This window comes from Mesoplodon bidens (genome assembly GCF_964165515.1).
Source record: "Mesoplodon bidens genome assembly, chromosome: 2".
In the NCBI taxonomy this organism is placed as follows: Eukaryota; Metazoa; Chordata; class Mammalia; order Artiodactyla; family Ziphiidae; genus Mesoplodon; species Mesoplodon bidens.
In genome coordinates this window covers 177,525,502-177,550,857 of record NC_138177.1, presented here as the reverse complement: position 1 = coordinate 177,550,857, position 25,356 = coordinate 177,525,502, and the positions used below count along the sequence as shown (strand labels likewise).

Genomic DNA, 25,356 nt, shown 5'->3' with positions numbered 1-25,356 from the left:
CTTTGGGATTTCTGTCCTGTTCCATTGATCTATATTTCTGTTTTTGTGCCAGTACCATACTGTCTTGATTACTGTAGCTTTGTAGTATAGTCTGAAGTCAGGGAGTCTGATTCCTCCATCTCCATTTTTTCCCCTCAAGACTGCTTTGGCTATTTGTGGTCTTTTGTGTCTCCCTACAAATTTTAAGATTTTTTTTGTTCTAGATCTGTAAAAAATGCCATTGGTAATTTGATAGGGATTGCATTGAATCTGTAGATTGCTTTGGGTAGTATAGTCATTTTCACAATATTGATTCTTCCAATCCAAGAACATGGTATATCTCTCCATCTGTTTGTATCATCTTTAATTTCTTTCATCAGTGTCTTACAGTTTTCTGCATACAGGTCTTTTGTCTCGTTAGGTAGGTTTATTTCTAGGTATTTTATTCTTTTTGTTGCAGTGGTAAATGGGAGTGTTTCCTTAATTTCTCTTCAGATTTTTCATCATTAGTGTATAGGAATGCAAGAGATTTCTGTGCATTAATTTTGTATCCTGCAACTTTACCAAATTCATTGATTAGCTCTGGTAGTTTTCTGGTGGCATCTTTAGGATTCTCTATAGTATCATGTCATCTGCAAACAGTGACAGTTTTACTTGTTCTTTTCTGATTTCTTTTTCTTCTCTGATTGCCATGGCTAGGACTTCCAAAACTATGTTGAATAATAGTGGTGACAGTGGACATCCTTGTCTTGTTCCTGATCTTAGAAGAAATGCTTTCAGTTTTTCACCATTGAGAATGATGTTTGCTGTGGTTTTGTCGTATATGGCCTTTATTATGTTGAGGTAGTTTCCCTCTATGCTCACTTTCTGGAGAGTTTTTTTTTTTTTTTTTTTCGCGGTACACGGGCCTCTCACTGCTGTGGCCTCTCCCGTTGCGGAGAAACAGGCTCTGGACGTGCAGGCTCAGCGTCCATGGCTCACGGGCCTAGCCGCTCCGCGGCATGTGGGATCCTCCTGGACCGGGGCACGAACCCGTATCCCCTGCATCAGCAGGCGGACTCTCAACTACTGAGCCACCAGGGAAGCCCACTGGAGAGTTTTTATCTTAAATGGGTGTTGAATTTTGTCGAAAGCTTTTTCTGCATCTGTTGAGATGATCATATGGTTTTTTTCTTCAGTTTGTTAATATGGTGTATCACATTGATTGATTTGCGTATATTGAAGAATCCTTGCGTCCCTGGGATAAATCCCACTTGATCATGGTGTATGATCCTTTTATGTGTTGTTGGATTCTCTTTGCTAGTATTTTGTTGAGGATTTTTGCATCTATATTCATCAGTGATATTGGTCTGTCATTATCTTTTTTTGTAGTATCTTTGTCTGATTTTGGTATCAGGGTGATGGTGGCCTCATAGAATGAGTTTGGGAGTGTTCCTTCCCCTGCAATTTTTTGGAAGAGTTTGAGAAGGATGGGTGTTAGCTCTTCTCTAAATGTTTGATAGAATTCACCCGTGAAGCCATCTGTTCCTGGGCTTTGGTTTGTTGGAAGATTTTTAATCACAGTTTCAATTTCATTCCTTGTGATTGGTCTGTTCATATTTTCTGTTTCTTCCTGGTTCAGTCTTGGAAGGTTATGCCTTTCTAAAAATATGTTAGTTTCTTCCAGGTTGTCCATTTTAGATTCTCATAAGGAGTGCGCAACCTAGATCCTTCGCATGCACAGTTCACAGTAGGGTTCACGCTCCTGTGAGAATCTAATGCCTCAGCTGATCTGACAGGAGGTGGAGCTCAGGCGGTAATGCGAGCGATGGGGAGCGGCTGTAAATACAGATGAAGCTTCACTCGCTCACCCACCGCTCACCTCCTGCTGTGCGGCCCGGTTCCTAACAGGCCGTGGACCGGTACCGGTCTGTGGCCCGGGGGTTGGGGACCCCTGCTGTATCGTATATCCCCATGACTTATTTATTTTATAGCTGGGGGTTTGTACCACTTTACCCCTTCGCCTGTGTTTGCCCCAGCCCCCACCCCTCTGTTCTTTGTACCTGTGAGTGTGTTTCCCTTTTGTTTTGTCATCTTTTTTTTTTTTATTGCTTTCCCAGCTATAATGTTTAAGCTATTTCTGAGTCTCATGAGATTTTTCTTTCTTAATAGATTACTTAGTTAACTCATGTTAGATTTGGGGACTTTCTAAATGTATATTTGGGGAGAAAAGTGGCCTTTTGTAGCTGAAGCATGACACTCAGTCATACGAACTTGCTTCATGTGAACCCACATGAAATTTTTGTCATTGGAAGTTAGAAATTAATTGGTTGATAATGTAGGTGGGTGCATGTTAGCACTTATATTTGGGTGTGAGCTATGTCAACGTTAAGTTAGTGATTTGTTTGTGAAAGTGACCTTTTTCCTTTTTTCATAGAGAAATAAGTCATACTGTGCCAGATATATCTATCCATGGCAATCTCTCCTCAGTCCACTGCTCTCTGGATTTGTACAAATACAATCTGATCCGGGGTTTATTGGAGAACAACCTTGGAGAGCCCATAGAGGAATTCATGCGGCCTTATGATTTACAGGACCCAAGGATTCATGTGAGTGTGATGTTAGGTTCTTCAGTAACTCTCATGGTCTCAGCTGATGGTCATCCTGTGTATCTGTTCCTTGAAGTCACCTGGGGAAACAAGAAGGAACCACAAGTAAATTAGACCTCATGATATCGACCCCATTTTTAGATTGGCATCGACTGTGAATTGATCAGCATTTTCCTTTTCCAGACTGTTCTGAGCGGAGAAGTGTACACGTGCATGTGTTTCCTCATTGATATGGTAAATGTAAGTCTGGAGCTGAAAGATCCAAAAGGAAAAGAAGGTGCTGGGTCCTTAGCCAGGTATGGCTTTAATTCTACTGTTTTACTGTTAGTAATGGTAATACAAATAATGCACACATTGTGCTCTGACGTAGAACAGAGGTTGCAGAGTGGTGGTTCACAGCTAAATGTGGTCTGCCTGCAAGATGCTTTTTGTTGGTCTGCACAGTGCTTTTTAAAAGTTTAAATTCATCAGTCTCTATCAGTCAAGATAGCTGAGGTTAGGCTGTAGTAACAGGCACTCCAAAATACCAGTGACTTAGAACAGTGACGATGTTTTTTCTCCTCGTGTTTCATGTCTGTTATGGGTCTTGGGCTGCTCTGCTCGCTCTAGTTACCCTGACTGACAGCAGCTTGCTGTGCCAGCAAGAAAAACAATAGCCCTGGAGTGGTCTTGAATGGCAGTGGAATCCCTGGTAAACCCCGTGGGGCTAGAACGTGGTCCGACAGGAGTGCAAAGGAGTCAGGAAGCGGTTTTGCTGTGTGTCTGCATGGGGGGAGCCCCGGAGCTCTCTGGAGCAGCAGTGATGACTGCCTAACTGGCCAACAGTTGAAAACTGGGGAATTGCACATAAAAAGTTTGGATTTCAGCTTTTGAAAATTTAGAAGCTTTGGCAATACTGGGCCCGTGTTCTCAATTGGAAGCATCTGGAAACTGAGTAACAATAACAACTTGGGCAGCCTTTAGATAAGGCATGTGCTTACCCAGCAGTTCACTAATTTATGTCATTTTCTTGGTTATTCTAGGCCAGGAATTTGCGATTACTGGTATAAAACCCTCAAGAGTGCATTGTATTTTCACACTTGATAGTCTTTTCATTTTCATCTTTTGACAGCCATGTGAAGTTGAGCAGATATTACTCCTGTTTTCCAGATAGAGTTTTTGACTAGTGTAAGATCAATCATATGGCTGGAAAAGTGGTTCAGCATTTGAAAACAGGACTTCAAGTCTAGTAATTTTTCCATGGAAGCACTATCTTCTATTTTGTATTTCCCTTAAAAACTCATTCAGGCCCGTATCTAATTCAGCTGATTAGAACATGGTATGGTGGAGCCGGGGTCCCAGACTGATTATCTTGTGAGTCAGCAGTGTTTTCTGATGACTGGTTATGCCCTTAGTTTTTTTTCCAACGTGGAGTAATTCTGTATGGATTGCCCATTGCAGCTTTCTCTGTTATTAAAACAGTGGCAGTTCCAGATGCATTTTCTGTTGATGTATCAGCTGTATTATTTCTCTGTATGAAAAGTATTATTTGTTGTGGCAGTTCCCAGTAAACTTTAGTGGTCTTATGGAAAAATTCAGCAGATTCTGGAGAGAGAGAATCCTCCACGCAGGGTAGGAGTTGACAGATGAAGGACTAAAGGGACCCTCATTATCCCTTGGGGATTATTACAAATATATAGTCTTACTAAACTTAGGTGAGAAATGAGAATGCTAGTGAGCCAAGTATATAATAAATAACGTGGTATTGTTACTCCTCACAAAGTTCCCACGGACAGGAGCATCTCCTTGGAAATGGAAAGTGAGATGCAAGGCAAAGTGACACTAAATCCATTTTGTGGACACTGTTAAAATCAGTGACAGATCTCAGAGTGAAAGTTATTCTTCTTCATAGAACTTAGGCATATTTATGATTTTGTTCTTTTATCTTAAATGTACATAATTTTGTAAAATGGAAGCGTTCAACATCTTGTCTCCTCTCTCCCTTAGATTTGACTTCAAGAAATGTAAACTGCTCTATGAGAGCTTTTCCAACCAAACGAAGTCCGTTAACTTGGTTTCCCATTCCATGATGGCTTTTGACACCCGCTATGCTGGGCAGAAGACCAGTCCTGGCATGACAAACGTATTCACCTGTATCTTTCAGCCCTCTAAGAACAGCAGCACTACCCAAGGATCCATTCAGATCGAACTGCATTTCAGGTAGGAGATCCAGACCCTGACTTTGCCTTTCTTTATCAGGACATTTCCTTCTGTGGACATTGGGCCAAGACCACGTCGGCTTTCGAACATCAAAGGAGCCAGGAATCAGTGAGAAGATAAATAGATAGTGGCTTCTCAGTGCAGCACACTGTATATTAGTATTCCTGTAACCATGCAGTTTCATTTATTGGCCAAAAGATGTCTCTGTTGCCTTAAAAAAAAAAGTTGTTTAGAATTAAACCAGATTCTTAAAATTAACCAGCTGTAGACTGTTTTAATATGTAAAGTGACTTGGGGAAGGAAGAAATTGTGCTTATGTAAGGGGAAAATAAAAGTCTTTTGGTCTATAGAAATAGCAGAAGGGAAAGTGGTTTTGACTTGCATTATTGATTTGTCCATGCAAGTCTTAATGACTGACTTCTCCATGTAAAAAGAGCTTTAGCCTCTTTGAACTAGATTATGTTTTTCTTCCTGGTATTATGGGAGGCAGTGTTGTGTGTAGAAAGAGCCCATGTTTGGGGATCGTATAGAGCTGGGCTCAAACCTCGCTCTACCACTTTCTAGTAATGCATCCAAGGACAAGTTCCTTCATCTCTTTCAGCTGCATTTTCATCTTCTATGAAATAGGAAAGAATAACTGTGCCCACCTGACCCACCTCATGCATAGGATGGAGGTAATGCTTAAGATATTCCGGCATATACCGCTTGGCACAGATGGGAGCTGTTGTGATGATTCCTGATGTAGCTTGTGTTATTTGATGACACACTACTGTAAGATTTTATGACTAGGTGGGCTTAGACTGGAAAACTGAAAAATTAGGTCTGATGGATAGAGATTCAAAAGGAGACCTTGGGAGCTGATGTCGGTTTCATTCTCTTAGTGTTTCATGTTACCAGATAAGTCGTAAATATAAACCAGTAAGTAAGAAGGCCGGGAAAGACATCTTGGTTAGGCAAAAAAGGAAAAAAAAAATTATCAGGATTGTTCTTATATTTGTATGTTTAAATATGTCTGACATTTCAGTGTGCTGTTCAGTGAATTCCTCGGGGTTGAGGTTCTTTTTAGGGATGGGTCACGATCTCCATATGCCTTTAGGAAGTCTAGCAAAGTAGATATTTAAACTTTTGCATGAACTTTAAAAAAGTTCAGTAATAAGAATGATAGTTGCGTCTTACTGAGCTGCACCATGGACCATGCACTTTACCCACCTTTAACTTAATTCTCACAAGTCTGTCCAGCGGGTCACTTCTTCCCTGTTTTACGGATACCGATATAGAAGCTTGGAGGGGGTTAAATAACTCTTGTAAGATCACACAGCCAGTGAGTGAAGTAGTCAGAACTCAGACTTGGGCTTGGGCCTCTGATTTCAAAGCCCATGTCTTTTCTAACAGTTGTCAGGCCTACCACATTTTAGTGATTGGCCTGACTGTAGTCAGATGATAAGCTGGCTGTGATTTGCAGTTCCTTTGTTTGAAGATGATGTTTATTTGAACAGAGGGCTTGCATGTATTGCTCTTTGGCCCATCTGCAGAAACAGTTTCCTTTTGGGTTTGCTTTGTTGTTGATCTGGCTTCCTAAATATCATCTAGTTGTCCCACTTATCATATTTTTAATGTAGAAGGAGCCTTAAAATATTAATATATTTATATACTGAAGGTGTATAATTTCTTGGAGGCTAATAATAAAGTCCTACACCTTGGCTCTTGCTAACAAAAATACCATGGTTAGTGATAGGGTTAAAATGTTCTCTTGATTGGAACTTCTGAACGCCTTCTGTGTCTCAAGAAGAATTGCTCTTCTGTTGGGAATTTGTGTGTCAAATATAAATCACTTCACAGTGTTTAAAGGCTTGAAATATTTTCCAGAAAGGGGATCAGACACACTTTGACTTTTCCAGTTAGTTCATAGCTCTGACAATCTGTGTTCAAAATGGGGTGGAAAAATTTTACTGAGGGCAACATTTTTTCTCTGTTACAAAAGGGTAAAGTGTTTCTGTGAAAAATGCTGCGTCTGTATGAAGGAGACATGCACCATTGTGCCCTTTTTCTAGAGGCAGTGAGCCAGGTTTAGGAGAAATAAGAGCCCAGAGAAGCCAGCCTTAAAAATATCTCCCAATCAGCTTTTCCTGAACAGAAGCCCCTTTTAGGACTGGGAAGCAGGTATGTGACTCAGGGCCCCAGAAGCGATTTTGGGCTCATTGAACGAAGTTCAACCCAGAAAACTCTATAAGGGTGTCCCTAGCCCATCTTTCTTCTATCTTACCCATCTGTGCCTACTGATATACTCACAGGGCCTGGATAAGCCCCTGACCACACCATGGTTTGAGGCCAGGCCTGAGAGTCCTCCTTGGACTATAATTCTGTATTTCACCCCAAATATAGAATTTGGGGTAATGAGGACAACAAAACTAATACTCTCTCCCCCTCTCCCGCATCTCTACTTCTCGGGCGCTTGGGGTTATACACCCACAGTAAATGTCATCTTATTTGTCTGCCCTCTTTGGCTAAAAGATCTGGACTTTCAGGCCGGTTCCAGTTAGAAAAACCATTTCATACTAGTATGTAAATTGGATGTTTATAAAGAAGTGATCCTAGACGTCAAAGAAAGAGTGCCTCATTGATCTTCTAGAAACAGCCTGTAGGGAAGGGAACTGACATTTTTCGAACCTGTTATGTGCCCGGCACTTTATCTCTTACAGTGTTATTATTTCTCATTTTATAAGTGGGGAAGCAGGCTCAGAGAAGGTAGGTGGCTTACCCAAGATAACACAGCTTATAAGTGACAAGATTTAAGCCTGTGCTCTTCCTACTACACCGGCATTTCTCAGCCTCAGCGCTGGTGACATTGTGGGTTACAACACTCCGTGTTGTGGAGCCTGTCCTGTACGTTGTGGGATGTTTAGCCTCGTCCCTGACTTCTGCCCACCAGATGCCTAGATGCCTGTAGGAACCCCTTCAGTTGTGGCAAAAATGTCTCCAGGGGACAGAATCACCCCTGGTTGGGAACTGCTGGACGACATGCACTCTATTGCTTTCTTATAGCGTATTCCTTTTTGTTGAAGAATCTGACTGACTTCTGAAAACATACACTGAATATTTTATTAAACCGGATTCAGAGTTTATTGATACTCAAAGTTCAGTTTAGAGAATGCTGGAGTACCACCTGCCCCAATTGAGTCACATATTTGCAAGTTAATGAAATATCATATTTCTCTTTTCCTATTTTATTTTTATGATCTTCCTTCTTGTAGGTCTACAAAGGATTCCTCCTGTTTCACAGTAGTTCTCAACAATCTCCGTGTGTTTCTCATATTTGACTGGCTGCTTTTAGTACACGATTTTCTCCACACCCCCAGTGATATTAAGAAGCAAGCTAAAGTTACTCCTTCACGCCACCGTAACTCTAGCAGCGAATCTGCTGTAATTCCCAAAACCGTGAAAAGTGGAGTAGTTACCAAGCGGTCTTCCCTTCCTGTGTCTACTGAAAGGCACCTGGAAGTCAAGGTCAACGTAACAGGTAAGTATATGTAGTTGTGAGTCACTGATTCTTAGTTTGGATGTTAGGCTCCATATGTGTCTTACAGGATGACTTTCCTGTTGCCTCTGTATTTTGACACGAGCACTCTTACACATTTGCATCCTTTGCAGACCAATAGGTGTCCAAAGTTCCTGACCTCCGTTTTCAGGTGGGATTGCCTGGCCCACACTGAGCTGGCCCACACTGGGCTTCAGGATCTAGTCCCTCTCCTCTGCCGCCCTAATGCATGTGCCTGGCCTGAATACCCACCTGGGCAGTGGTCTTTTTTTCCCAATGTTAAATCTGGCTTCAATTTTCTGTTTGATCTCTAGGGCCCCAGCAGATGTACCTTACAGAGTTTAAGCAAAGGTGGTATGTGAAAATCTCAAGTTGAGAAGATAAATAAGTGAGGGGATTGTTACTTTCTTTACAAAAAGAATATTTTCCTTTACAAACAGATTTAGTACAGTTTTTGTTAACTAGTAGACTCTTGCAGTACATCTGTATGTATGTGTGTATTTATTGTTATATCTGTGATATACCCTATCTACTGCTCAGTGGTTTGGAAGAAGCTGGAGAGCACACTGCACTTGAAGTGGATTTAGTTTCAAAAGTTCAATTTATACATGTTTTTTGATGAAAACGAAAAGTAAATTTGCCATGTACAGATGAATAGAAAACTGTCTGTATCTACTAATTAAAAGAAGTCTACATTAAATTAGTCCACATTCTTTGTAAACAACTTAAACAGCTACATAGATGACCTAGTGCTTTATGCTGCCTAACCAACATTAGTATCTGAATCTACTTCCTGGGATTTTTAAAACAGGTCGTCATTTGGCGAGGGAGCTTCTGAATGTCTGTTCTGCCTTCCAGGAGACCTAGCTTAAGACTATATGCTAAAGAGAGAAACTGCATCCCAGCCTTTTCTGCCCGTGCAGTGCTCGGTCAGCTCAGCTGTGGCTGGCCAGATACAGAGAACTTGTTCGGGGTGGGAGTGAAGCAGAGTGTCGGCAGGCATCCTGCAGAACATACCTTTCTGGCCGATGTGTCAGCCCCCCACCCAGTAAATGTGCTGCTGCCTGGTTTGCGACAGCCTGCTGCTTTCCACTTCACAGCTTTGGCTTAGTTGACCATGCCGTCCTTTCCAGGCACGGAGTTTGTGGTCGTTGAAGATGTGTCCTGCTTCGATACCAACGCCATTATTCTCAAAGGCACCACAGTGCTCACCTATAAGCCCCGGTTTGTCGATCGGCCCTTTTCAGGAAGTTTGTTTGGCATTGAGGTAAGAAGTCTGTGTGTTGATTGAAACACTAAATGTTTGGCTCAAGAGAAAAGCATCTGGAGGAGAATTTTACCTCCTCAACTTTCATTCAGGGAAATAATTAACGGGATTGGAGGGCCCTTGTCCTCTTCTCTTCACTTTCTCCTCAAATCTACCAGGTTATTCTAATGTGTGAGTTCAGTCCCCCAGTATCAGGCTGTGACTGTGTGGAGGCACTTTTACCTCTTGCTCTCTCACCCTCCCGTCCTCAGAAAGTCCGAGGAAGCTCTTCTAGTCGGCATTACCCCGCCGGGCTCTTTGTCGTGTCCTCTAGTTCTGCAGGTCTAGGCCCTGGCGAATTGTGAAGGTGAGGAAGGGGTCCTTGTTTCTCCTGTATCCCCTTCCCCACCTTGAGTGCTTGTGCCTCTGAAGACCTAGGGCTTTGTGGTCATGGAAACTTGTCTATAAAAGTGTTAAGGACTTTTTGTGTTATCCTTCTGGGAATATCGGATCTATAAAAGGGCACGTCGAGAGAGTCAGGCCTGACCTAAAGGACTGAGGCTCTAATAGAGGTGCTTGTGGCTCTGATCTGATCTCATGAAGGAGCTAATTTGCACTGGGATGGCTTTTGTAGCCAGAAAATTACATTATACAGTGTTAAGCAAAAACTGCCTTGCCTCTTTTTAAGCCAGGATGTGTGGAGACAGAAGGAGAATCGAGGTGGATTATTATCTCTGTCAAATGTTCTTAAGTCACTGATCTCAGCTAACATTCCTCTTATTAGAATATTTGGTCAGGGATACTCATCATTTCCTTCCCATTTATGATTAAGCTTTTTCATGCCCAGTTCTTTCCAGTGGTATTTCAGAGGTTGAATGAACAAAAATTATTTTCACTGTCAGCAGCATATGGAACTTCTTCTTTTTTTTTTTTTCTGGTCAGAAATAGCTGAATAAAACCTGTAGAGATTTTATTCCTCTACCCCTTGTTTCTCTCATGTAAAGAAACCTCAGTGTGAGCGGAGGGATTTGCATGCTGGTGTGATGTGAGTTGGTCCTGAAATTGCGATTCGTCTGCTTTCCAGGCCACCACAATACCAGCTTTGAATGGAAAAGTTTAGTGATTAATTAATGAACTGTCAGGTACAATTGGGTTTTGTGTAGCAGAAGCCCCTGAAGGAAAAAGGAAAATGAAACTTTCCTGCTCCAAAGCCTTAGAAAAACTACATGGCAAAATATTTGAGATTCCTGGAAATTCCTTTCAATCTTGTTCTTTAAGCAGCACAATTGGATCTGAATTTTAAGACCACCCTAATACATCATTGGGGGAGAACTTATAAAGAAAGCAAAATGAGTTAATCTTGAATACAGCAGAGGACCTTGGTGTTGCATGTTTTTCAGTAGCACTAGAAAATGCCAAAAAGCGGGGAGGGAACAAGGGAGACCAAAGCAATGCTTTCTTCTGTCTTCTTGAGTGTGCAACATAATTTGGTCCTAGAATAGGAGTCCTCCCTCCCTTTTCTCTCCCCATAAATATGTTTTTTTAAATTACAGAACATTTCAAACATACACAAAGGAAACAGAATAATATAATGAACCCCTGTGTACCTTTCACCTAGGTTCAAAAATTAATGTATTTATTTTCAGTTGTGAAAGTAACAACTATATTACATAAAATTAGGGAAGGGGAGGGGAAAAATCACCTAACCCACCTTACATAATCTCTCTTGACATTTTGATGTGTTTCTTTCCATATGGTTATGGCATAATATTATTTTGATTGGGCTGCTTTTTCACATAACCTATATTGTACCCGTCTTCTTATGTTTCATATGGTCTTTTAAACTGTTCCTTTTAAATGGCCACAAAATATTCCACCGAGTAGATGTGATAAAACTTTGGTTGCTCTTAATTTCTTGATTAACTGTTAAATAATGGTTCAGTGAATTCTTCTGTGTTTTGCATTATTTCCTTGGGCTAGTTCCTAGTAGGAAGTAGGATTACTCGATCAAAGGGTGTGATGTTTTTAAGCCTCTTGTTACATATTGCTAAACTGCCTTTCCCATGGGCGAACCACTGCGCTCCTGGCAGTGGGTGAGAACCTCAGCCTCCCCCTTCACAATGTTCATTTCAGTGGTTGCTCTGGGCTTTTGATATTATAGGGCTGAGCGCTTCTGAGATGGTCTCCTTTTCTCCTGATGGTTAGACTCTTCCTGAATCAGACATTAATTCCTGCCATATTGCATATTTCACTCTCTAGGTGTTTTCATGCCGACTAGGAAATGAGCAAGACACAGCTCTTTCAATTGTTGATCCAGTACAAATTCAAGTGGAGCTGGTGGGGAATTCTTCTTATCAGAATAGTTCAGGACTGATGGATGCATTCAATAGTGAAGACTTCCCACCTGTCTTAGAGGTAATGATGACAAATCTGTGTAACACACTGAGACACTCTCAAACACTTTGCTTTGCTTGAACTACTTACTTAACTGTGCCAAACTCAACGACATTTTCGTTACTTCAGCAAATACAAAATAAATATGACAGCGTCTCTGCCCTAGAAGATCTTTCAGTCTTGTGGAGGATAGAAGACCTTTTAATTGTCTGGTGTGATCTTGAAGTTGTATAAAACTTTACAGAAAGCAGAGTTAGGAATATTGACTGTGAGTGAAGCTAAAAGTGAGTCTGATCAGAGGGGTAGGATGTAAATAGGCCGAGAAGGAGAGCATTCCAAATTAGGAAGCAGCAGAGTCAGGGGCAGAAATGGCCCAGCAGACCTGAGACCGAGGGAGGTCTCACTAGAAGAAAGAAGTCTATAGGGCAGTGAGGAGGAGAGGGGAGGAGAAGCAGAGCAGGTGAAGCCAGGCAAGGACGGCTTAAGACTTCGATGTTTTATTTCTTCGGTCGAGGGGGAATAATTAGTAATCCATTTGAACCATAGGAGGATTGAAAGAGAGAGAAAAGCCATTCTGATTCTCGGGCTTCAAAAAAAAACGAAAAATGAGTAATAAATAAAGCACTATACCCAGACTTCAAACAGACATCCCATTTTAAAGTGGTCTTGTGCTGGTGTCTGTACTGCTTTTACCGGTGGTAGCTGAGTTGCTGTTGTCTGAGGAAGACCAGATTTTCAGAAATATTAATGTGGAACATGACTCATTGAAAGTTCTGTTTGAATAAAGGAGAGATAAATTTTGTTGGGTGGTCAGAGATTTAAAAAAATTAAATAGATTAAAGCAAAATGGATTAACAGAGTGTTGCTAACAGGTGATCCTCTCTCCACCAGAGCCATTCTCTGATTCTCTGCTTTGATGATTAATATGCTTGTATGAAAATCATTCTACTGAAGTATTAAGGCCCCTAGTAATTTTCCTTGCTTAGTATTTTGTATTTGGTACAGTTTTGTGACATTTGACCTCACAGCTGAGACATTTTACCTCATGGCTATTCAAGCTTAATTTCAAGATCTCCCCTGTCTTCACAATGAGAGATGTCTGTTGGATTTCTAGAACTTGAATTAGAGTGATACCTGTAAGAGGTGTGGACACAAAAGCAAGTGCAACTTTAAAAACTGCCACCTTTTAAATTTTGTTAGATTCAGTTACAGGCCCTGGATATCAGACTCTCCTATAATGATGTTCAGCTGTTTCTTGCCATTGCAAAATCCATCCCAGAGCAAGCTAATGCTGCAGTACCAGACACAGTGGCCTTGGACGCTAACTCCTTCAGCAGTTACCTTCCTGGTGCATCTCAAAGGGGAGAGGAAATCAGAGAAGCGACAAGACACACCTTAGACCCTGTCTTGGGTAGGTATTAACCATAAAACCCACTCAGTCTTCCCAAAACTCCCCTTCTTTTTAACTTTTCAGATTTTCTTCTGCACAGTTAAATTGTTCAGGGTATAATTGTGTCATTAAGTATAATTGTAGGTCATAAGTATGACTAATTTTTTTTAATTTAAAAATAAACAGCCCAAACCAACTGTTCTAGCCTACAGTATTTTTCCTTTTATAGTTTCTTCCAGAGATATGGATAATGCTAAGGTTTAATTTTAAACTTCAAGTTTTCCTCCAAAGTTATATGGATAATAATACTAAGTTTCAGTTGTAAGCATTTAAAAGGCAGCCAATATAGGGAAAAGACTTAAAAATTTCAGGGTACAGTTGATAAATTGTAATTAGGAGCTTACTTTTGCCTATAGCAGTGCAGTGTTTGAGTCCCCAGTTTCTGAATTTCTTTTCTTGTTTTTTTTTGGTTCTTTTTTGCTTCAATTAGTCTGTGGGTTAATTTACATTAAATTACTTACAAAAATATATATACCGTTTTTCCCCCCTAGAGTTACAACTGGCTAGACTGCAGGAGCTGGGGTTTGGCATGGATGACTGCCGCAAAGCTCTCTTGGTGTGTCAAGGTAATTTGAATAAGGCTTTCCTTTATCCGCTGTTTATCTTGATAAACGGTAATGTTTGATAATGTTTATCTTTCCATGAGCTGGAGTGTGTTTTGGAGACCCTCCATGATTTTCTGTGGGCTAAAGATAATCTTGGGCCAGTAATAATGAGACACAGGATTTCATAGTGGACATGGCTGTGGGCTCTGGAGCTGACTGCCTGGCTTCAGATCCTTACTCTGCCACCTGCTGGCTACTTGTTCGTGACTTGGGCAAGTTTCATGTCTCTGTACCCGTGCTGAGGATAAGAGGACATCCCTCAGAGGTTTGATATAAAGAAGTCACTCTATGCAAAGGACATGAGAAGGTACCTGACACACAGCACGTGCTCTGTAGATGTTAGCACTGTTGCTAGTGGGAGTGGTAATGGCGGTGACGCTGGTAGTCATGGCCATCTGTTGAGCTCCTCTGGGCCTAGTCCTGCTTCTTGTTGAGTCCTCATACCCTTGGAGGCAGGCATTATTACCCTCACTTCAGTTGGAGAGGCCGGCTCAGATAGGGTACATAAAGTCGTCTCAAGCCACCTGTTAATGCGGGGCTGGGATGGCTTTGAAGCCAGGTGTGCCCGTGTTCTTTCCACTGCATCACACTACCTCTCCACCTCCCTCTTTGTTCCCCTTTCTCTTCAAATCAGAGATACAGCAAGAGCTGTATTTTTTCCCAGTCTTGATACTTGCATATATATTCTCTCTTTTTATTTCTCTATGTACTGTATACAGGCAGACCTTGGAGATATTGGGGGTTCAGTTCCAGACCACCGCAATAAAGAAAATATCGCAATAGAGCGAGTCATACAAATTTTTTGGCTTCCCGGTGCATATAAAAGTTACATTTACACTATACTGTAGTCTGTTGAGTGTGCAGTAGCATTATGTCTTAAAAATGTACATGTCTTAATTAAATAATGCTATTGGAAAATGGTGCCAGTATACTTGCTCGACACAGGGTTGCCACAAATCTTCAATTTGTAAAAAGCACAGTATTAGCAAAGTTCAATAAAACAAGGTATGCCTGTGTATCCAACACACGTGCGTGTGTGTGTATATATACACACATGTAATATTATACATGTTGGTAGATCGTATTGCAAATATAATTTTATAGAATTATAATTACAATTTTATTATAATATATACTTAATAGCATCGTCTTCCCATGTCATTAACATTTGTAAACATTGATTTTTTTACATTGATCAGAGGATACATTATGATTTAACCATTCTTAAGTTGTTTTTCATTCTTTCATTATCATACACAATTGTGTAATAAATATTTTGGTGTATGAACTTTTGTCTACATCTTTTAACTATTTCTTTGGTAGTGAGACTTAATATTGTAAAAACTGGATCAGAGAATATAGATATATTTTTGAGGCTCTTTGCTTGAATTGACAAATCTTTTTCGAAAAGGATTGTACCAGGTTAAACTTTGACCACTTAACATGGTTTCATCACAATTGTTTGCATTACCTGTCTTTTTCCTCTGGAGAAAATGAAGGTAGACCTAGTTATCTTGTGTTCCTTAGTTTTGTTTTTACCTAGTCATCATTGCTTCTTGGTTTAATTAACTTCATACCCCCTTAATGTTTACATTTCCTACTTTTTACTCTTTCTTTAACAATTCAGACACGTTAGAAAAATTTCTAAGAGCCTTTCGGATTTTAATTTTTATTTCTTTAGTAACTAAGGTTTATTTCCATCAATAACGAAGGCGATAATACCAACTAATGTTCATAGAGCCTTTGTTATATGCCAGGCTCTGATCTGAGAACCTCCCACGTACTCATTTGTTTCCTCCTCATGTCCGTCCTGTAAGCGGGTGCTGTCGGGCATAGAGAGATCAAGTAACTTGTCCAAGATCCAACATCTGGTAAGTGCCAAGATCAGAAGCCAGGCCATCTTGCTCCAAAGCCCATGCCCTTAACCACTTACCACTGTTACATGCACTGGCCTCTGGTAATTTATAAGTGTGGGGTTGCATTGCTTTTCTTTTTTCTGTTCTGTTCTTTTTTAGCTTTAGCAATCTGGTTGTGTTCAGGGGGTGTTATTTAATAGTTTTCTATTACACACATGGTTGAGAAGACAAAGTATGTACAACGTAAGAGATTTGAGAACACTTAACAAAGCAGCACATCAGGATATGCAAGACTACATAGGGACGATTAAGTGTTATAGTACCGAGTGGCACCTGGAATGTTGGATCCTCTCCTTTCCTCTTTTCTCCTCTCCTTCAACAGATGTCACAGTAGAGGAAGGATGGCTTCCTGGAGACATTTTGAGCCAGGTCGTGAAAGGTGCGGTAAACTTGAGCGGAGCTGTGCAGCAAAGAGGGCCTTGTTCTGTTTGCTAAAGAGCAGGATTCCTGTTATTGTGCTGTTTTTTCTTTGTTATGTCTGTCTGGCATTAAGGTTCTCTTGGGCTGTCCAGTAGGTCCCTATCAAATGTATTTCTCTGTTTCCTCTCTGATTTGCTTGAGTAGCTGTGGGAATGGATTGAACTGATCACCTTTTAATTTCTTTGCAGGTCAACTGAAAAAGGCAGCAAGTTGGTTGTTCAAGAATGCTGAACCCCTGACGTCTCTTGCCCTGGCCTCTAACAGCCGAGAGAGCCAGGTGGCTGCGCCGGCACGGTTGATCTCGGGCGTGGAGATGAAAGCCGAGAGCGTGTGCATCTGCTTCATCGACGACTGCATGGACTGCGACGTCCCTCTCGCTGAGCTCACCTTCTCCCGTGAGTGCTCACCCTACCCTCGGGTTCATCGAGAAGACGTGCAGTGAACCGCCGTCTTTTCTTCATGTTGTTCATGCTCTCCCGCACTTAATAGAATGGGAGAAATGTAGATGATGGTTTTACATATGTTTTCCATTATTTGTATTTTAAAGAAACGTGTATTTATTTGCCATATGTGGCCTTCAGACCATGGCTTGGGAATAATAGAAATTGTCATTGATGAAATTTCTGTTCTGTTAACAGCTCTAGTTAAATAATCCCTGGTCTCTCCATTTTGTTTATCTTTTCGTGTATCTAAAGATTGTAGGGAGTACTGTTATTAAAGGAATTTAGAAGATAAGCTTAGAAAGTAATGTTTCCAAGCTGTATGTCTTTTGAAAATTAAAAAACACAGAGGCTCACCAGAGTCTCCTCCGTAGGCCGGGTAGGAGGTGAAACCCTATTCACCTGAGAGCCGTCCTTCAGCAGAGTGGAGACCAGGGCAGGGGAGGGCTTTCTCCTCAGTCGCATCTTTGCAAGCTGTGTCAGATGAGGTTTCTGAGGAGAGTAAAGGAGAATCTCACTGCTGTGTTTACTTTTAATTTTCTTCTGTTTTGATCTTGCTAGCCTCTTTTCCCTTCAAGGAAAAGTTGATTCTGGGGATTTGATTTGACCTTTTACACACTGTGGAGATTTTCCTTTTCCCTATGCTTCTAGGCACCACAAGGGCCACTTGATTGAAACTAACAACTGGAATTTTGACTGTTTCCATGAGTATCTTTTCTGCAGAAAATAATTATTTCTTATTTTTCTACGGTACTCTTGAAATTTTGAGCTAATATTTATGAAGGCATGACTGTTCTCATTACTCTACCTTCTTTTCAGATATTCAGGTAGAAATATGTTTTTTAATGTTCCCACAGGCTTGAGATACACCTGGATGCTGGGGCCGGGATTGGTGGGGAGGCAAATGAGGCATTTACCTCATTCACAACATTTAAAGGGGTACCACAAAACTCAGTAATTAAGATAAATGATATTTTAATGGAGTATTTTTAAAAATCAGAATTTATTTAAAAAAAACCACAATGAACAAAATATCAAATTTTGATACATCTTTGTGTTCTCCTATAAGATCATCAGTGGTAGCTGTAACTAACATCTCTTTGTTTTATTTTTATTAAGGTAACGTCAGTTTATAACATTATATAAGCTTCTTGTGTACAGTATTATATTTCCATTTCTGCATACATTACCATGTGCTCACTACCAAAAATTTAGCTTCTATCCATCACCATACAGTTGATCACCCCTGCTCTCGTCCCTGTCCCTTCCCCTCTGGTAACCACTACTCTGTTCTCTGTATCTATGTGTTTGTTTTTCTAACATCTCTTCTATATAATTTGTCAGCAAAAGAAAGTTTTGGTTGTTCCCGCCCCGCCACTGCAATAAGATTTGCTTTCATTGCAGGTGTGAATTTTCTGCAGCATGTAAGAACTAGCCCTGAAGGCTATGCCCACTTCACCCTTTCTGGAGATTATTATAACCGTGCTCTTTCAGGTCAGTATAATTATCATGGGATTTAAAAAATACACTTCGACATTTGCCTGGGCCTATTTCTACATAAATCCTACATGAGGCAAAGGGGTGGGATAGGACAGGGAAAGATGAAAAATAAGTGACTGCACAAGCACAAAAGGTACAGATTTTTCATATTTCTAAGAATATATTTGATAAGTTACAACTGAATTCTTTAAAAAGAAGTTTTGGTAGTTAATTCCTTTTCATCCTGGAGTTTAGCTCATTTCAGAACATGAAATTGCTCAATTGTGAAGGATCATTTGTCTGGCCTTGATAGTAGCTAAGTTTCAAGTGAGATTGAAGCCCATAAGCATTTTAAACTTCAGGCCTCCTCACTCCCTATTGGACTTGTTTGTCTCGTTAGAAGAGTACTGAGTCAGTGACAAGTATAACCTGCCGTACCTACTCCCTAGTGTAGGACACAGTTGATCAGGGCAGGCTGTTCTTCCAGAGACATAAACTTGGATATACTACAAGGTATTTTCAGGTTTCTTTCCTTCCATTGGAAAGACCAAGGTAAGGGCCTATACAGATGGACATTCAGGAGCCATCCTCTATCAGGGCTGAATAGTTTGAGCTGCGACGTTCTTTGCCTTAAGAGAGTTCTTCGTAGGTGTGGGTGGAGTAAACCAAGTTGTGTCGAAGAGGGGTTGCTCCCTTGATGTCATTGGAAAGTTAAGCTTCCAGTGTGTTGTGCTGCTGCTGATTGTTCTAGAGTACGTGTCACATTCGATTTTATATGTTAGTTAACATTCTCCCCTCTCTGATCTGGATTCACTTAAAGGCAACACTCTTATTTCCTAATTGTTCAAAATGTTTAACTTGAGAATAATGGCCCAAGCCTCGCTAGTTAAGAGAAGGTTTTACAGGGCATGTGGTAGCTATTTTTTTGAGAATCATTTATTTTCCCAGAGCAAATATTGCTTACTTTTAAAGTTGCATGAACGCATTCAGGTCATTAGTGCTAAATGGGGTGAGGAGATGAATGTACCGACATTACGCTACATGTTAGATTAGATTTGTATTGGTAAATCGCCTCATCTGTGGCTGATGGAGTGTATTTAGAAAACTGTTAAAAAATTAACTGGCCCTGAAAAGTTGTCTTTAAAACTACAGTGAGATACCATTTTTCTCACCCAATGGACTGGCAAAAGGGAAGTGTGACACTACTAAGTATGGTGAAGATATGAGCCCTAGAACTCTTATTTCCTGCTGTCAGAATTGTAAATTGGGACAACCACTTTGGAAAACAGTTTGACATGACTTAGAAGCATACTCGGCAATCCTTCAATATACTTCTTCTAGACCTGTACCCTAGAGAATCTCCTGTTTATGAGTACTAGGGAACAAGTACAAGACTGCTTCCAGAGTGGTCTTCCTAATAGCGGCAGAACTGGAATCAAGTGAAATGTCTCTTAGCAGTAGAATAGATAAATAAACTGTGGTATGTTCATAAGTGGATTACAGTTCAGTGGTGAAGATAATGTACCACAGCTACATGGCATCAATGTGAGTGAATCTTAAAGAATGCTATTGAGCAAAAATAGAGACTTGCCAAAGAATACACACAGGGACTTCCCTGGTGGTCCAGTGGTTAAGAATCCCCCTTCCAATGCATGGGATGGGGGTTCGATCCCTAGTCGGGGAACTAAGATCCTACATGCTGCGGGGCAACGCAACAAAGATCCCGCGTGCTGCAACTAGGACCCGACACAGCCAAATAAAGAAAGAAAGAAAGAAAGAAAGAAAAAAAGAATACACACTGTTGGATTCTGTTTATGTGAAGATCCCTAACAGGACAAACTGTATTCTTAAGAAATGTATACATAGGTGATAAAAGTATAAAGAGCAAGGAAATGATTAAAAATTCAAGCTAGGGCTTCCCTGGTGGCGCAGTGGTTGAGAGTCTGCCTGCCGATGCAGGGGACACGGGTTCGTGCCCCGGTCTGGGAGGGTCCCACATGCCCCAGAGCGGCTGGACCCGTGAGCCATGGCCGCTGAGCCTGCGCATCCGGAGCCTGTGCTCTGCAATGGGAGAGGCCACAACAGTGACAGGCCCACGTACCGCAAAAAAAAAAAAAAAAAATCAAGCTAATGGTTACTTGGAGTCGGGTGGAAGAGGTTTGGTGGGCAGTGGTACTCAGGGGCTCCAAAGGCACATATAATTTTCTGTTAAGCTGAATAGTGAGTACGTGAGTGTTTGCAGTGATTTTATTCTTTAAACCACACATATATGTTGTTTATATATAACTTTTGTACATATGACACGTTTTAAAATAAAAATTTGGAAAAATTTAAGTTAATGAATTTCAAGTATACCTATTTATTCAGCCAATGGGTTCTTGATGTAAGCAGGGTAATCAAATTTAATAGTTACTTCAGCCGCTGACACTATTTTTCCAACCTGAGTCTGAGACACTTTTTTCTACTTGAGTATATCAAAAACAGGTCCTGCCTGCTCTTAAATAGAAGAGGGCACATACCCCCTGCCTTCCTTCCTCCCACCTCTGGGAGACCATGGTTGGGGTGCATGTGTGCTCTTGTACTCATGTCCTTGAGACAGCACAGACATTTGTAAGGTGACCTGCAGCTAAAGATGGTGTTTCCATTGTGAAATCAAGTTGGAAATAGAAAGCTATTAGCTATAGTATGTCCTTGCTGAGCATTTGTGAATGGTGTTCCCCTGTAAACTCTTGATATCTGCTGAGCAGATGTCTTATTTCCTGTGTTCTTTTAGGCTGGGAGCCATTTATTGAGCCCTGGCCGTGCTCTGTATCCTGGCAACAACAGGCAGCTAGTCGTCTCCATCCTCCTCGGCTGAAGCTGGAAGTCAAGGCCAAACACCGTTTGGATATCAATATCACCTCTGTACTAATTGGTGAGTGGAAAGCTGTCTTTAGAACATTGGTACCTTTCTGTGCGTTAAGTCCCTTGTCTGGAAGACTGTTAATCCTGGTTTAGCAAATACTTGGGCCCGTACCAGACAGTTTACTCATCATGGCTGCTTTCCTGATAAACCCTAACCTGGCCTCATATTGCTTCTCAACCCATAGCTCTGGAGGTGGCATCCCATATTAATCCTCTCAGTGATCAAGCAAGAGCTTAGACTACATGGGAAACATTCATGTCCATGACGAACTTTCTCCCCATGATGCTTGGTCACTGGGACTTATTAAATGTCCTAGAAGTGAGTTTAGATTCATTTCTCTCAGACTGTTCACAGAATAATTCTTAAAAGGTATAATTTTGATTGTCTGTAGCAGGGTAGGTTGCTTGTGCTGTTTCCCATCAAGTAGCATGTTGACCTAACTCTGAAAATCACCGAGTTAAAGGGTTGCCAAGCTAATGGTGTGTGTTCTGAAAGTTTCTTTGACAACACTGAAATGTACATTCCTGGATTCGATGTAGTGTGTCAGAATCTTGTCTCTATACTTGTCTTTATATCAAAAGAAGAGTAACATCATCATATAGTCAGGTAGTGCCTACTTTCACCATGAAAACTATACTCAACTCTTTGAGTTACTGATCCACAGGATCTGATTTTTTGTAACACGGTAGTTATCTCTGAGTGATAGATAACACATACTACAGTTGTGCCTCAGTATCCAAAGGGATTGGTTCCAGCACCACACCCCATACCCCTCACCCACCCCCCACCCAAATCTGTGGATGCTCAAGTTCCTTGTAATAAAATGGCCTAGTACAGTGAATACAGCTGGCCCTCTGTATCCGCTGCAAAACCCACAGATATGGAGGGCATACTATATTGAAAATCTGTGGACTTTCTTCAGTGTATGTGTTGGGTTGAGGCTCATAGAGAATATTCATTGGCTTATTCCATGTCCGACTAGGATGGAGAGAATGTATAGTGAAATGAGACTGTAAGTTTATTGATCCCCAGATTTTAAAACCACTGTTTTACCTTTACACATTTCATTAATTTCACCAACGTAATAGTAAATTGATTTCATGATTCTTCCATATTATTTTGGTCCCCATGTTATTTCTTATATAATCTGTTCATCTGGAAGTTTAGATAAAGTTTGGGACTCTTCTTTGAAAAGCTACAGTAAACGAGAGCTAACCTCATAAGAGTTCTATTGATATTTCTGATGAGTATCTAATTAAAAATATCTTCCAAAAAGCATTCTTATCAGTGGCAAAACTGTTTTTTTTTTAAAGCTTTAATTCCTTATTCCTAAAACTGTGCTGAAACCCAGAAACATTGCTGTGACCTCTTAGTGTTTAAATAAATATCATTTCTGTAGCTAAATATTGGAGCTGAAAAACAGAAACTAACCATTCTTGTTTTAAAAAGTATAGTACTTGGGCTTCCCTGGTGGCGCAGTCGTTGAGAGTCCGCCTGCCGATGCAGGGGACACGGGTTCGTGCCCCGGTCCGGGAGGATCCCACATGCCGCAGAGCGGCTGGGCCCGTGAGCCATGGCCGCTGAGCCTGCGCGTCCGGAGCCTGTGTTCCGCGATGGGAGAGGCCACAGCAGTGAGAGGCCCGCGTACCGCAAAAAAAAAAAAAAAAAAGTGTAGTACTTATAAATGACCCAATTTCATTCCTTTTTATGGCTGAGTGGGAAGGAATCCCAAAAAAGAGGAGATGTGTGTATACGTATAGCTGATTCACTTTGCTGTATAGTAGAAACTAACACAACATTGTAAAGCAACTATACTCCAATAAAAATTAATTTAAAAAATAAATTAAAAATGTAGTGCTTTAATTAGTATAAAAGGTCTTTATCCAAGTGTGATGTGTAATTATTTTGCTCTTCCCGTTATAATTCTTCTCTCAAAAAAGTAAAACCACTCCTGGACAGTTGTCAGCTGGATTTCAGCCTCCTGAGTTTGGTGGTTTTTTAAATAGCCTCCCAACTGGTCTTTCTGTCTCCAAACCCTGCCCCTTAGCGTGGCATGGCATGCCCTTCACAAAGCAAGTTGTCCTTTTTTCTAGACTTCTTTGCTATGTCCCTATACCCCAGTATGTTGTACCAAGTCACACCGAAGTATTCAGTGTTCCCTAAATGTGCCATGTACTTTCATGTCTTGAAGTCTTTGCATATGCTGTTCTCTCTGCCTGGAATTTCCCTGTGTCCCTAACCCTATTGGTAACCCTACCTATTCTTCAAGACCCCGAACAAAGGTCCTTACCTCTCTGAAGATTGCCATGTGCTTTGGTGTGTATTCTTCCACTTCTGCCAAAGCAGAATAAATCTTCCCCTGTTATGCGCTCCCATAGCATTTTATTTGTATCTTTGTTTTAGCTCCTTTCACATTGTGGGATAGTTTTGCGATGATGGTTGTTTTGTTAATGTTAATTTCTTCCAGTGGAATACGAGGTTCTTCAGGGGACCAGCTTTCTCAGAATCTAGTGTGGTGCCTAGCATTTAGTCAGACATTCGATTAAAGCTTGTTTTGCTGAATTGAAGTCATCTGACTTGAACACCCAATCCTTTCTACTTCTGTTCTTAATTATCTTTGGGGACTTTTTTCTAGATCAATATATAAGTACCAAGGAATCGTGGATGGCAGATTACTGTAAACAGGACAAGGAAATAGATTCAACCACATCAGAAGACTGGATGGGCTCTTCAGTGGATCCTCCATGCTTTGGACAAAGTAAGATTTTTCTCTACAAATGTTTGACTAAATCACCTTTGACCTACAGAGCCATGTTTCATTGAGAAATTCCAATAGAACCATCATTTTCTATGGAAAAACCTACAGGAAATTCTGTCTTCTGTAGTTCTGTTTTAGTCTTTGGAAGGGACGTTTTTTCTGGCACAAAACGCTGAACTCTTAATATGAGCTCTAATTTCACCATTGCGGGAGAGGAGGGACCTGCAGTATGCAACTCCTAAGTTCTGGTCATGTGGCAACGTGAACTGGGGCACCTGGAGATGCATCAGGAGTGGCCATTGGTCAGTTTGTGTTTTACTCATCAGAACATTTTAATTGATTGGACTTTTGGTCTGGATCTTTAAGAACATCTTTTCAGTTTTCTAAATCTAGAGACAGAGAGGTTGGATATATTCTTGAAGAGAGGGAGGGCAGGCTCCCACGTGGAAGCAAGTATTTAAAGGGGGGCCCTGTACTATAAAGTAGAAGAGAATTGAATACCCAGCCTCTTGAAGAAAGAGGAGTCAGTGTGTTCTCTGTTAACAATGTTTTCTTTCCTTATTTAATGCTTCGCCATGGAGCTCTGATTTCCTCAGAGCTGGGGAGATTGTGATGGCCAACTGCGTGGTCCTTAGTTGTTCCACAAGCCATTGTCATCCAAATTCAACTCAGCCCCAGTTCTTTCAGTGTGGTTTCTTTGGGGAGTTTTGGCTGGACTTCACATAGTTCATGAATACTTAACTGTTCCATCTGGTCTGCAAACGTGTCATGGGAAGATGGATTTTCTTAGTGTACGAAGTATTTGGTTAGTCTCTCCTCAGGGTGTATAAATGGACTTTCTATCTGCCTTGTACTTCTCGGAGGAGGGACAAGGACACGTCAGCTCTGCTTGCTCTCTATTCCCAGGCTGTTGCTTCTGAGTCTCAAGGCCATTGCTTAGGAGCCAGGGCTTTTCAGATATCATCAGCTTCAATTCTGGCTCCTCCTCTAACCTTCCCAATTTGTGTGTCAAGAGAATGTAACGTAGCCTACCCAGAAGACTCTGAATAATCTTTGTAATATGTAATGTGTCCTAGAGAATGTGTTTCTAAAAACATTATTCATGCAGAGGGATCTTAAATCCAGACTCAGTGCAAACACTAGGAAGGCCGAATCTTCAGGATTCTGATGAAGGAGCTTTCTTTTGTCGCTCTCCCACCGCTCCCCTCCCTCTTTATTTTAACATCTCCTCTTTTTTTATAGTTAATAAGCTACCTTATCTATGTTAAATGCCTGCTAAATTAAATCTGGATTTTTATTTACTTACAGGTCTTTATGGTTACTTAGGCTTATAAAGGTGTAATATATCTTTTTTATGAGGCATACACGAACATACCTAAATTTCCAAACCTCTTTACTTATTAAGAATTCTTGGATGGTAGAATAGCAGATGGGATTGTATT

General features: G+C 40.9%; 1 protein-coding gene across 4 annotated transcripts in view; it reads left to right on the top strand.

Annotated features, from left to right (window-relative positions):
* VPS13D (vacuolar protein sorting 13 homolog D) overlaps window positions 1-25,356 on the top strand; it is a 246,601-nt gene that overhangs the window by 64,427 nt on the left and 156,818 nt on the right. For all 4 annotated transcript variants that reach the window (XM_081226396.1, XM_081226395.1, XM_081226398.1 and 1 more), the window contains 12 exons: window positions 2,396-2,567; window positions 2,751-2,863; window positions 4,554-4,766; window positions 8,018-8,283; window positions 9,435-9,568; window positions 11,807-11,962; window positions 13,142-13,352; window positions 13,883-13,957; window positions 16,521-16,727; window positions 18,177-18,266; window positions 21,025-21,165; window positions 23,792-23,914. In XM_081226396.1, the coding sequence (XP_081082522.1) occupies window positions 2,396-2,567; window positions 2,751-2,863; window positions 4,554-4,766; window positions 8,018-8,283; window positions 9,435-9,568; window positions 11,807-11,962; window positions 13,142-13,352; window positions 13,883-13,957; window positions 16,521-16,727; window positions 18,177-18,266; window positions 21,025-21,165; window positions 23,792-23,914 (1,901 nt within the window). The remainder of the gene's footprint in view (window positions 1-2,395; window positions 2,568-2,750; window positions 2,864-4,553; window positions 4,767-8,017; window positions 8,284-9,434; window positions 9,569-11,806; window positions 11,963-13,141; window positions 13,353-13,882; window positions 13,958-16,520; window positions 16,728-18,176; window positions 18,267-21,024; window positions 21,166-23,791; window positions 23,915-25,356) is intronic.